The sequence below is a fragment of the Camarhynchus parvulus genome, chromosome Z (genome assembly GCF_901933205.1).
Source record: "Camarhynchus parvulus chromosome Z, STF_HiC, whole genome shotgun sequence".
NCBI lineage: Eukaryota > Metazoa > Chordata > Aves > Passeriformes > Thraupidae > Camarhynchus > Camarhynchus parvulus.
Genome location: NC_044601.1, coordinates 67,583,098 through 67,596,725, shown reverse-complemented (window position 1 = coordinate 67,596,725; position 13,628 = coordinate 67,583,098). Strand labels below are relative to the sequence as shown.

The 13,628-nt window shown below is 45.7% G+C and overlaps 1 protein-coding gene across 3 annotated transcripts in view; it reads left to right on the top strand.

The window, feature by feature from the left end:
* Positions 1-1,620: 1,620 nt before the first annotated feature.
* Positions 1,621-13,628, top strand: part of EPG5 (ectopic P-granules autophagy protein 5 homolog) — a 54,919-nt gene continuing 42,911 nt past the window's right edge. For all 3 annotated transcript variants that reach the window (XM_030968751.1, XM_030968752.1, XM_030968750.1), the window contains exons 1-8: positions 1,621-1,729; positions 5,319-6,236; positions 8,361-8,604; positions 9,436-9,572; positions 10,133-10,240; positions 11,217-11,290; positions 13,003-13,111; positions 13,421-13,535. In XM_030968751.1, coding sequence (XP_030824611.1) covers positions 1,682-1,729; positions 5,319-6,236; positions 8,361-8,604; positions 9,436-9,572; positions 10,133-10,240; positions 11,217-11,290; positions 13,003-13,111; positions 13,421-13,535 — 1,753 coding nt within the window. In that variant the 5' untranslated portion in view covers positions 1,621-1,681. The remainder of the gene's footprint in view (positions 1,730-5,318; positions 6,237-8,360; positions 8,605-9,435; positions 9,573-10,132; positions 10,241-11,216; positions 11,291-13,002; positions 13,112-13,420; positions 13,536-13,628) is intronic.

Below are 13,628 nucleotides of genomic sequence, written 5' to 3'. Positions count from 1 at the left end.
TTTGCTCTGCAAAAACTTGCATGGTTTCTCTTCCGGGATTTTTCCACTAATTGAGCACAACAGATGCTGTTTGGCTTTTCTCGATGTAGAGGTGCCCCGTTGGGCTAAAATTTGGCTTGTACATTTACTAAAAGCACAGAAGTAATCCCAAAATCAGAGTGCTGGGGAAGGTTTCCCCCTACACCCATGTCCAGTTTACCTTTCCCATAGGTACTACAAATTCCAGGTTTCACTAGTAACACAAAGACTTCTCAAGCCCTAGGTACAAGGTCCCAGGGAGAGAGCAGTGCCTGTTCAAGGCCATTAACGGGACTGTGATGTGTTCTGCAGAGTGCCACTGAGCTCTGGGGGAGCTCATCCTCCTGGGCACTGGGAGAAGTCCCTCCTGCTCCAGCTGTGGCTCCTTGGGGATGGCTGGGTGCCAGGACAGGGCTCTGGGGGACAGCAGTTCCTGCTCTGGGGCTGAGCCAGCATTCCTGCAGATGTCTCACGCTCTGGGGCACACCTGGGGAAGTGACCTCACACTCCCCATCCTGCTAGTGGGGGCTTGGCTTCTCATCCCACATTCCCTGTGGCAGAAGCTTGGGCTGGCCCTATGGATGGCCTTTGAGTCCCTGTAGCAGTCTCTGCTTCACTGTGGACTCTCTGTGAGTCCCTCTGGGCAGTCTGTGCCTGTGGAAGGTCTGTTTGTCCCTATGTCAGTCCCTATGGATGGCCTGTATGTCCCTGTGGATGATCTCTGGGTCCCTGTAGCAGGCCCTGGTCATCCATGGAGCATCTGTCAGTCTCTATGGACAGACTGTCTGTGTGTCCGTAGGGCTGGTTTCTGCATCCCTACAGCAGACCCCACTCACCTGGGGCTGGTCTGTGGGGTCCCCACAGATGCTCTGTGTGCCCATGGACACTTTGTGAGTCCCTGTGGATGCTCTGTGTGTCCCCATGGATGATTTCTGTGTCCTGATGGATGGCCTGTGTGACCCCATGGATGCTTTCTGTGTCCCCATGGATGGCCTGTGTGACCCCATGGACGGTCTACGTGTCCCCATGGATGGTCTACGTGTCCCTGTGCAGTTTCTGTGGCTCCCTATGGATGGTCCAAGTGTCCACACGAACACTCTTTGTATCCCCATGAATGATCTCTGTGTCCCTGTGAGTGTCAGTGTGTCCATGTGAGTGTCTGTGTGTCCCCATGGAGTGTCCGTGTGTCCACATGAATGTCTGTCTGTCCCTATAGAGTGTCTGTCTGTCCCCATGGAATGTCTGTGTGTCCTCACAGAGTGTCTGTCCGTTCCCACGGAGTGTCTGTGTGTCCCCATGGAACGTCTGTCTGTCCCCATAGAGTGTCTGTGTGTCCCCACGGAGTGTCTGTGTGTCCCTATGAGTGTCTGTCTGTCCCGACAGAGTATCTGCCAGCCCTTATGGAGCGTCCGTCTGTTCCCCTGAGTGTCCGTCTGTCCCCACAGACGCTCTCTGGCCCCCCCCCCCTCAGCCCCTCGCCCCGCCCCGTCCCTCCCTCACGGCCTCGGCCCCGCCCCACCCTAGCCGCGCCCTGTGATTGGCCGGCGCGGTGGGGGCGTGTCCCGCCGCCCATCGCTGTGTGTGATTGGGCCGCGCGGCGGGGGCGTGTCCCGCCGCCCGTCCCTGCGCGGCCCGGTGCCGCCTGAGCGCGGGGAGCGGGGCCATGGCTGAGGCCGTGCGACCCCCGCGCCGCGCCCGCTCCCGCCCCAAGGTAACGGCACCGGCACCGGCACCGGGGGGACTCGGGGCGTGCTCCGCCGCCGCTGGGCCGAGGGAGCGACCCGCGTGTGGGGGTGGCCGCGCCAGGCCGTGTTTACATCCGTGTTTGTGCGGCCTCTAATGGTGGAGGGTGGAGAGTGGGGGAGTGTGTGTGTGTGTGTGTGATGTTGTGGGTTTTGTTTTTTTTCTTTTGTTCCGTAAAAGGATTCCTGCTGTTCTGTACTCCATTTCCATGGTTTGTAGTGTTTGCCGGGCGTGTGAGGGTGGTGACAGGCCTTGTGCTGTAGCTGGATGTAAACAAGGTTTTTATTACGTTGTCCTGCGGCCTCCTCAGGGGTCCCGTGTCCTGTGGGAGAGCCGGGGCAATGTGCAGCGCTGGAGCTCACCCGCATTTACAGTGTTTCACTGTAGTGTGGGCAGACAGTCCTGCAGACAGAGCTGGGGCTGCTCAGCTGCACAAGAGAAGGCTCCAGGGACACCTCAGAGCACCTGCCAGGGCCTCCAGGGGCTCCAGGAGAGCTGCACAGCCACTGGGGACAAGGCATGCAGGGACAGCAGCCAGGCAATGGCTTCCCAGGGCCAGAGGGCAGGGACAGATTTTGGGCTATTGGGAATTGGGAATTGCTGGCTGGGAGGGTGGGCAGGCCCTGGCCCAGGGTGCCCAGAGCAGCTGTGGCTGCCCCTGAATCCCTGGGAGTGCCCAAGGCCAGGCTGGATGGGGCTTGGAGCAGCCTGGGATAGTGGAAGGTGTCCCTGCACATGGCAGGGGGTGGAATGAGATTATCTTTAAGTTCCCTTCTAACCCAGATCGTTCAGTGATTCTGTGATACTCCATCTTGTTTGCGTTTGGCTTTGAGATGCTGAGAACATGATGCTGTGTGTAGCTCACGATAGTGCTGCTTCTTCGTGAGTTGGTGCTGCAGTTTTTAAGTATCACTCTTCCTAGGTTTTTATTCAGTTTTGAGTGTGTTCCTTGTTAATGATATTAGTACTGACAGTTTTCTGACGGCTTTATTTTCTTTACACAGAATGTTTATGGGAATGATTTGAACTACCTGACAAAGTGGAAATGTTTTTCTTGTTTTCTTGACCTCTTTCTTGTTGTCCCTACGGACACCCATATAGAGCAAGGACATTGAAGTCATGACTGTCAAAGCTCTTTGAAAACACTGAATTAGTCGATCAGTGTTCTGTAAAACCAGGGTTAAATCTAAGTGTCAGGTGTGGGTGTGCTTCCTGAAGGGAAGGCAAGTAAAGATTGCAGGGAAAAGCAATCCCAGAAGAATTACTGTGTCGTTGTTTTGGTTTTGATTCAGCCCCCTGTCGTGTGCAAGGCAGTCAGACCTTCAAACTGCTGCCTAAGAGAATTGGTTCCCTGCAGGAAGGTGGTGAGTCATGGATGACACTGCTGTTTCATTAAGGGCATGTGTGTGGTGACTCCAGTCTTTAGCCATCCCTTCCAGGTGAAATTCACTGTGAAACAATTCACTGGAGGTGTCACATGTGAGAACCCTGAATTCTCCAGTGCTGCACACGACCCATTTCTGGTATTTCTGTTGCTATTACTGTGCTCACCTCTGTTAATACCCAGGCATGCCTGAGGATGCAGTTTGCAGGTCAGTCACATTAAGGACTTTTCCATTCCCATGCCACAGGAAAAGCTGTAATGTAATCCTTTGAAAAGCTGGAATTCTTGTGAGCTGAGAGAAAGGCTGGCTCAGCTACAGAGCTGCCAAGTGGTGGAATGGAGCCCAGGGCTTTCTGACAATAGTAGCCCCAAAGTTAAACTTGTGCAGCACCAGCAGCATCAGGCATGGGGCAAGGCTGATGAGCAACTGCCATTTTCCCATCCCTGGGAGTGTTCCAGGCCAGGTTGGATGGGGCTTGGAGTGACCTGGTCTAGTGGGAGTGTCCCTGCCTATGCAAAGGGTTGGAATGAGATGGTCTTTAAGGTCCCTGGTTCTTTCATATGTGGCTTAAGCAGAATTTTCCTCTGTGTTAGTTCAGAACTTGATTTCTCTCATTCTTTCTCAGATGAAATCTCTTTTAATGATTATGCCATTTTTTTTGCCTAGGAAAGTGAGAACTGAAAGGCACATCATAAATTTTAAAAAACAGCTGTGTCTGGGAGGGATGCAGGCTGATACTGAGTGATAAAGGGAGTTTAGTCTGTATGAGGAGTGTAAGAGGGAACGTTGAGATTGTAGAGAGGAGAGGACCAGCATGTGTTTCCTGAAGTATGTGGATCAATACACTGAACAAATATGATTTAGCGATACAGTATCCTGTGGACATTATTGACTTTGAGGTAATTGTCAGGAGAGGCTTATTATGACAAGTCCCGGCTTAAAGAATTGCACTGATGTATTTTTAGCCTCTCACCTGCAGCTTTAGGTAGTGAGTCAGGGCTGTTTTATGATCAGAAATGTTTACAGCTTTTAATACACCAGAAAACAGTATGAAACCCAAGCCATAGTAATTCCTTTTTTTTTGTAAAGGACCTATGACCATATGTTCAGAATAAAATTAGCCTTGAGATCAAGGTGAGCTAGTGCCTTGATTTGGGCTGTTGTCATTTATGCTTTCTCTTAAGGCAAAAACATTCAAATATTTAGTAAAATTATATGTGATACTGCAAGCAAGTTTCCAGAACTGTCGTCTTTTTCCTATTATTATTTCCCCAAAATTAAAAGCTTGTACTCATTTCACCTGTATTCATTGTTACATTATCTAGGTCATCCAAAACTGGAGCACTGTGACCTAACTCCTCAGTTTTGCTCCTAATAAAGTGCTAGATCTACACAATTTACAGATTGGCTAATCACTGTGCCGGTTTTTTGTTTTACAAATTGGCAAACAATGTACAGATTATCAAAATCTTAGTTCATTTCCTATGTTGTGTTTTTGGAAAGGAAACTAATCTACACTTTAGATTAGATTTATGGGAATTATTTAGCCTTAAACTAATTGTAATTTTAAATTGATTAACAGTTTTAATGGCACTGTTAAGTTTTTCTACGTCTCCAGTGTGTTTTGCCTACTGAAAATAGGTATTTCAGTAATTGTTCAGATGTTACCATGATTTTAGAATGTAGCTAAGGGCTACATTCCAGACTTGCTTTGTTCTGAAATTACTGTTTTGAAAATATTTTTCCAGTCACTAAAATATTCTGTAAAACTTAAGATAGATCTGGATCACGGAGTCAATTTTTTTATTGCTTTCTTGTCAATAGGTGAAATTGAGTAACTCTTCTTAGGTGTCAGGGACCTGTTATGTTGATTATTTTCTGTGTTGATGAAACAGTCTGTCCTGTGATATTTATAGATTTTTGCTTAGAAGTGTTGAAGCCTTGTGCAAGAGCACAAAACCACACGCTGGTAGACAGTCTTCATAGGGCAGCTAAAGAACAGATTTGTATGGTATATTTGTTTTTATCTTTAATATTATGAAAATTAATATGTTTGAAAGGGCTTTTGGAGTCATAATGCTGACAAATACTTCTTTTGGTGTTGGTGGGATTTGGGATGCAAGATGAAGGGATTAATTTGGCAGTGACGCTGTTAATTTTTTGTTTTCTTAGGAAAAAAAGAAAAGAAGTAATGAAGAGCCCCAGGTACAAGAGCCTGATGATGTTTTCCTGCCTCCTGTGGCAGAAGGGTCTTCTCAAGCCGGGAGAGTGCAGGTGGAACATCCTGGAGAATTCACAGAAATTCAGCTCAGAGATGAAGTAGACAATAGAAGAACTATAACTGATGTGTCTGACACCCCCCAAAATAATTTATCTTCAGCAAATGAAGGGGCTCTGGCAGTGGCTCTGGAGCCTCCCAAAGATGCAGAAGAGGTCAAAACTGATCCTTCCCAGGAGGAATGTGTGGGGGATGTTGAGAAGAGCAAGTTGGACAAACCTCAGAGCCCTGTGGAGGCAGTTGCTAGTGGATCTAGAAATTCTGACTTATTGAGTAGTACCTTTCAGTCCAGTGCTGCTCCCCCTCTGTCAGTGATGGGCTTTGTACAGGGCAGAAGAGCTGAAAACCGACAAGACTTCAGAGATCCTCTCTCCTGCTCTTCAGAGAAGCTTCCCCCCAGCACCTCACAGCGCCCTGAGAAATCCAAGGCGCGCGTTCCGCGCCCGGTTTATCCAGACCTGTCCTTGGAGCTGTCCTACGAGAAGCCCACCATCATGGCAGTGAAACCCCTGCTGCACCACGAGAGGCTGTACCCAGAGCTGCCCTCCGAGCCAGAGCTGGTGCCTTTCACCAGGGAGCAGCTGAAGATCTTTGAGCCCTGCTCCTGGCTGGAGAACGTCGACTCCTATGCCGAGGAATTCGAGAGTGTGGCTCACCAGGACAGGCACGAGTTCTATGAGCTGCTCCTGAACTACATGCGCTGCAGGAAGCAGCTGCTGCTGGCTGAGGCAGAGCTGCAGGCCATGACAACAGACTGCCAGAATGTGAAGGGGAGATTATGGACTTTCAAGGAACAGCAGAAAACTGTGCAGGTGCTGTTGCTGAAGCTGCTTTTGAACCCAGACTATTTGGAAATTAACTTTACTTGCCAGGTTGATCATAGTTAAGGTGTTTTGTTGTAAAAGAATCACAGAATGTTAAGGGTTGGAGGAGACTTTAAAAATCATCTAATCCCAACCCTGCTTTCTATGGGCTGGGACACCTCCCACAAAACCCAGTTCTTCAAGGCCTTATCCATCCTGGCTTTGAGCTCTGCCAGGACTGGGGCAACCTTCCTGGGCAGACTGTGCCAGTGTCTCACCACATTCACAGTAAAGTTTTTTTTTTTCCTAATATCTAACCTAAATTTCCCCTTGTTTCAGTTTAATCCCTTTAGTCCTTGTCCTGTTATTACAGTTCCGGATAAAGAATCCCTGTCCAGCTTCCCTGTAAGCCCCTTCCACATACTGGAGGGTGCTGTGAGGTCTCTGCACTGCTCCAGGCTGAACAGCCCCACCTTTCTCAGCCTGTCTTCACAGGGAGGATGGTCCAGTCCTCTTACTGACTTCTTTGCTTCCTCTGGACTTCCTCTGGCTCTAAAGTTCCATGTCCAGAGATTATTGCCTTTGCTTTCTGTCTCTCCACTGACCCCCAGTACTTCAGAATATCATCCTTTTGAGATTAAAGACAGTTTGTTGTTTGATTTTTAACCTCTGGCGTGTGCAGGACAGTGGGATATATGTTGGTGATTTCTTTTTGGGTCAGAAAGGATGAGCTGTGTACACCCAGTTCTGCCCGTGGTGTCAGATGAAGTTTCCCAGCACTCCAGGCAGACGTGGGGGACAGTGGTGGAGTGACTGTAGCAGTGATGTCCCATCTGGCCTGCTGCCAAGTGTAGGGACAGTTTCCATTGATGTCATTCCTGCTGCGGGGAGCTCGAGTTGTGCTCAGGAGCAGCTCCATAGCTCAGAGGGAGCATTAGGGCCATCCACTTGCTGTAACTTGTTCCATAAGTGTAGCTGTGGTTTTTCTTACCTCCAGAATGGGCATGGTACTCTCTAACATTTTTACCTGCAAACCAGAGGGGTTTATGGAGCTCTTTGGGGCACACATCAGAAAAGTTTTCCCCCAGACTCCTTCTGTGACACTTGCCTTTGGAGCTCAGCATTACAGTGGGAGTGAGTGAAATTGTTCTGATGCTGTTTATAGCTCACACATCATCAAAATTGTCCAAGGGTGCTCTACACCTATGCATAGGGTAGATTTTACCCTTTCTGCGAGTGTAGTTCATCACAGTTGAGGAACTGAACATATCCGAATTCTTTCCTTTTTCTTGGGGAATAACACTGAGCCTCACTGGATTCTAAGGGTTGCAGTGATCATTTTCTGTACCAAAAGCAATTTTGGCTTCACTCTTGCATCTTCTAAGGCCATCATAAAGTTGTGTAAGATTGCTACTTGCTTTATTTCATCCCAATTCACTATATATTTATTGTGTGTACAGAATAGTTGTTGTCTTTATATCAATTTAAAATTCTTATTCTGCTAATTTAGGAAACACAGGGATGCTTTCAAGGTAAGCTTTCACAGTGCTGGTTCTTAGGAATGTTTCCTTATTGCATAAAAGATTAACAGGAATGTTACTTATTGTAGAAATAGCAAGAATGTTATTTATTGTATTCTTCTTGTGCTGAAGTAGTGATGAGGCAGAGGAAAACATTTTAAACATGCAGTAGGGAATTGCTGCAAATTATTAGTCCTGGGAGTTTGGGAAATATTTATCTCATTCCAGTGAATGTTTTAGCTTTAAAATAGCAGGTCAAAATATATATGGAAATCTGTAAACTAAAAAGCAGGTGCATTCACTGGGAGTGAGACACCTGGTTTTGTTCACATCTCTCAGTGCTGCAGGCAAGTGGCTGTTTCCAAACCTGATTTACTGAGGGTTCATGAAATATTTTTTCTTCAGAAATCAAGGCTATGAACCTTCAGTGGTTAGTACCTCTAAGAAGCACGTAGGATATTGCCAAATGTTTGTCTTTTCCATTTATGAAATGTCCCCTTTTATGAAAGCCTTGAAATCTGTTTAAGAGAGGGTTATACCGTGATTGATTTCAGTTGGGGTGACCCAACAAAATGTCAGAGCTACTGACATAAAACATTTGCTCTCTTTTCAGGGTGTGTGTGCAGATCAGTGCAAGGTGACAGGTCACCACCGCTACCAGACAGTGGAGCTGAACGAGAGCGTGCTGGGGGAGCTGAAGAAGCTCTTTGAGGCCAAAGCAGAGCACGTGCACCAGACCCTGGCACTGCACTCCTACACCTCAGTGCTGTCCCGCTTGCAGGTGGAGTCCTATGTTTACAGGCTGCTCAGCAGCTCGTCCCTGCTGAGATCTGTGGCCCTGCAGCAGCAGGAGCAAGGTGTGTTTGCTGGTCTGGGCTGCTCCCAGTCCTCGTGGTCAGGGTGCCAGCTCCTTGTGTGGCTGGAGTTTTGGGCTCTTGTGGTGGAATTTGTGTGCTGGAGTGTTTCTCCTCTGTTACAGAAAACTGTTGGTCTTCTGTAGGGATCAGTGAAACTTTTTTCTCACAGGAAGATGTCCAATTCTCTTGGCTTTATCACCTGGGCAGTAAAAGCTGTATGCAGAAGTGACTTCTGCTGTCTGAGCTGCAGACTGACACTGATTGCTGTACAGAAACACTGTGTGGATGGGACACCCAAATTCCCAATATTTTGTTGTTCAAGGCAATGTCTGATACAATTCTTTTTCCCAATTCTAAAATAAGCTGGATATTTTTCCTAGTTTACTTTCTCTCAGAAGGCCTTTTGAAATCTTAAGCTCTTAATATTTAGAATTATCTTTTTGGTTTTCATCCTGAGTGTTTTGTTTGAGTTTGTGCCAATATAATCTTTTAACTAAAATATTTCTCCTCCTCCTGGCCCAGAGATTTTTCTTTTTTTGCTCTCCACCTCTCAGATAGTTTATGTGCATGGTAAATGGTGGTTCTTAAAAAGCTGATGTTGTGGGAAGGCCTTTTGTGAGAGTAACCACAGTATATTCTTCTTATAATTAGTGTCCAGAGCTTAATTACAAGATTAAACAAAGTGCTCTTAAGTATTCTCTTCTGACAGATTTAATGTTGAAATGTCTTGGTGTCTGCACATACAAGAGCAGTTTTATGTCCAGCCCCAAACCCATTGTTCATGCTGCTACTTCTTGTCAAAGCTTCATTAATTCTGTTTTTAATTTACAGTTTCAAAGCAGTCAGAAAATCTCTCTTCAGACTTAAGCCACTTGAAGGAATGTATCAGTGTCCTTTTCAGCTTCACTCGCAGAGTTATTGAGGATCCTCAGTTTCACAGTGACCTTCTCATGTGGCTGCAGAGACTGGTGAGGGAGTAGACATGGATATATCTGATCCAACACACAGGATGAATTCAGGAATAATTTCTGGAAGTGTCACTGTTGCACTTCCTGTCTCTTGGGCAATGTTTTTTTTGATGGGATTTGTTCTATTTGAGGAACAGAATCTCTTAGCAGATCTTTAGAATTGATTCCCTTGTCTGATAAACTCAAGCAGCATAGTGAGGATTGGCACCTGTGCAGCCAATACTACTCACAGTGAACTTAATAATACTCATTGTGCTTTTACTTATTTTGAAATTAGAGCTGTTCAGACTTGCCATGTTGGAGAAACCTTTGTTCTTGCCAATTTCTAAGTAAATTAGATTTTAATGCAGTTGTAGAAAAAATAGTTACTTTACACCAAAAAATGGTATGTGGCTCGTAAGGCAAGCAAACAGATTTTAAATATTGTTCTCCTGTAACATGCACTGAAAATTTAAGTTTGTTAGAAAGGGTGAGAAATGAACAGTATTACTCTAGTTAGCAAGACTGTAAGTAAATGAATTTCAGAGTTATTTAGTTGATTTCAATACCCTTCCCTCTAGGTGTCTGTGCTGCAGAGAATTGGCTGTCCAGGTGACCATCTCTTCCTCTTCAACCACATCCTTCGGTGTCCAGCTGGCATCAGCGAGTGGGCTTGTCCATTCATCCAGGTGTGAATGTTTAATTCTTTACTGCCAGCAGGTTGGAGTGGCGGTGGCATGGACTAGGGGAGGAGAGTGTCCTGTGCCTGCTTAATCCCTCATGACCCACACTGCCTTTCCAGATGTGTGGAATCATGGTGGCAGTGAGGGGTTTGCCAGGGAATATGTTTTTCCACGTTAGGCCAACCATGTGCAGGTTGACAGGGGAACACACTTCACTCTTGACTGGAGAGATTCCATGAAAGGCAGTCAAGGCCTTATGCACCAGGTTTTGGGAGTATTCTCCAAAAAGTGGAAGGCATATTTAAAGTTGAAGCAGCAGCTGTATATAAAAAGTGAGATTGGAGTCAGCTCTTTGCTGATCAGGAGGAGCAGATTTCTTTATATCCTATGCATTGAAGTGGGACTGGTTTCCCTGGAAAGTTCAGGGACAAAGGGTTCACTTTGTCTAGGTCAGAGGGAGTGTGGATATCCAAAGGCACTGGGGTGTTTTTCAAAGAACATATTTGCTCTTCTAAGAGGAGAAAACATTGGAAATTTAGTCACAGGAAAATTACACTAACAGGAAGGGAAAACAATGCAATAGAAGTATAGAATAGAATAAATTAGCTTGGGAAAGACCCTTAATATTGTTGAGTCCAATTAACCTAATGTGGTAGGATTTTATCTTTGCCTGTGCTCAGAGTCTGAATTACCCCTGGTGCCCAGACCTACCTTGTGGCACAAAGTGAGACGTTGTCTTTTTTTTGTGGAGCTTTTGATCTGGGTTTTTCCCCTCCCACCCCTCCTTTAGTTTTTCTAAGTAATTCTTCTGACAAGTCACAATATTTTGCCATGGCAGTACTTTGTCCAGGGTGTGGGTGCTGTCCTTTATGGATCCTTCTAAGTCTTAACAAAAAGCTAATGAGAAATGTGAATTCCCCTGCTGAGAATAATTTGCCCTTTGCTTATTTACGTTTACTTAGATTTTTGCATTTAATTTCAGATCAAAGTCTTGGGTAACCCATCGGGTGTCTTTCATTTCATGCAATCTCTTGCCTTGCTTATGTCTCCTGTCAAGTAAGTATGAACATAATTTTATAAATATGTTCTGATTATTTAAGAGTAGAAGACACAACACACAATCTACATGTAAAACTCTGAAAGTTCATTGCAGGCAAAGTCATAAAAGTAGGCACAAGTAGATTCGCAGTTTAATTTAAGCTCTTTTTACTCATTCATGTTAGAATTCAGCCTTGGCAGTACCTCCTGTGCTGTACACAGTATGATGCAGCTTTCTTTCAGCTGTGAAATAGCTGTGAAGACTGACAAACCTACACATTTTGTTACTGTGGCTTCTGAAATATCTCTTGCTTTGCACTGTGGCCTGTTTTTTATACTGTCTCCTCTTTTTATACTCTCTGCTGCAATAGAATCCCCTGAGTAAAGGTGTTGAGATGGTGTACACACTGATTGGACTCTTGATATATTTTTCATCCTTTAAAAAAAAAAAGAAAAAAAATCTTGTAGGAATGTGTTGCTTGGAGAAGGTAGCTAATGAAATCAGTCACGAGTGAAAGCAGTTGTATTTTGTAGATAAAATACATAACTTGCCTGTGCCTCTGCCCAAATTTTGAGGTCAAAGAATCAAACTGTGGGTATTTGGGATTGTCACTGTGATCTTGATAGCTTAGGTCTGAGTTAAGTGGGAGTCTTGTTATTGAAAACTGGTATTTTAAAGGGTATAATTTTTATGTTTAATTTCTAGAACTGCCTGGGAAAACCAGTGTATCCTGAGGGAATGTGTGTTGCCAGTGTGTTTTGACACTTGTGTTTGGAACAAGGGCCAACTTAATGTGCCTGGGGTGCTGCTCTAAATGCTGATACCAGAACTCAGAGCCTCCACAGGCTCTGCTCTTACTGGTAAAAGAGCAGAGGCTTATCTGTTACAGCTCCTGCATGTCAGGAACCAGGTTATCCTAGAGTCATTTACAATCACAGGATTGTTTAGTTTGGAAAACACCTTTAAGATTGTTGAGTCCAACCCTTAACCCAGAACTACTGTGTCCACTGCTGAGCCATGTGTCCTCTGGTGCCACATCCACAAGTCTTCTGAGCACTTCCGGAGGTGTTGACTCCTCCACTGCCCTAAACAGTCTGTTGCAGTGTCTGACCAAGTTTCCATGAAAAAAAATTCTCTAATATCTAATCCAAACCTCCTTTAGTGCCACTTGAGGCTGTTTATGGTCCTGTCACTTGTAACTTGGGAGCAGAGTCCAACCCTCCCTGACTGTCCCGGGGGGGGACACTGCACTCCTGTCAGGAGCTGTGCAGAGCCACAAGGTCCCCCCTGAGCCTCCTTTGCTCCAGGCTCAGCCCCTTCCCAGCTCCCTCAGCCTCTCCTGGGGCTCCAGCCCCTTCCCCAGCTCCGTTCCCTGCCCTGGACACGCTCCAGCCCCTCAGTGTCTCTGTTGTCCTGAGGGCCCAGAGCTGTCCCCAGCACTGGAGGTGCCTCAGCAGCGCCGGCACAGGGACAGGCCCTGCCCTGGGGCTGTGTCACAGCCTGGCTGGCACAGCCCAGGGCCATTGGCCTCCTGGGCACCCTGGGTTCGTGTCCAGCCCCTGGCACCAGCACACCCAGGGCCTTCTCTGCCAGGCATCTTTCTGCTTTGCTTGCTAAATTCTTCCTCTTGCATCTGGATTTTTTAATATCTTCCCTTAACTGAAAGATTATTAAATTCAGAATTTTTAGTTTTCTAATTTTTTACATTTGATTTTTCACTTTAAACCAGAAATCGTGTGGACTTCATGTGCCATATGAAACCAAGTGAAAGGAAAAGTTCCTCTTCTTCTGGGAAGGAATCTGGGAACTGGACTCTGGTAGATGAAGGAGGAGAAGAGGTACAGAAGATGACTTCTTTTGTTTCTCTTTGTTTCGTCCTTTATGCTTTTGTTCAAGCTTTATCTTTGTGAAATGGGTGAAGAAAATCTGACTTGTTAAGTTAAAAAGCATGATTTGAATTTGCTTCTATTTTAGTCTCATTTATCTCTGTGGTATAACTGTAGAGAGGAGCTTCCAGTAGTGAGTATTAGCAGAGAGAATTCAAATATTTCAGTTGCTCCTAACAAAACTGTAATTAGTACAATAGTGAAGCCCTTTACTACTGGTTTCACTGTAGAGATACTGAAAATACCTGTGTTTATCTACAGGATGAGGATCCTGAAACAAGCTGGATTCTGCTCTTGGAAGATGACTTGATTGCTCTGTTGTCACAGTTCCCATTTCATGAACTCTTTCAGCAGTTCCTCGGGTTTACATCTGAAGGTAAATCACTTGCTAGACAGTTATTCTTCATTTTTTTAATGCTAATTTTATTAATGACTGCCACTGCCAAGAGTGCTACTGTATTATGAAACT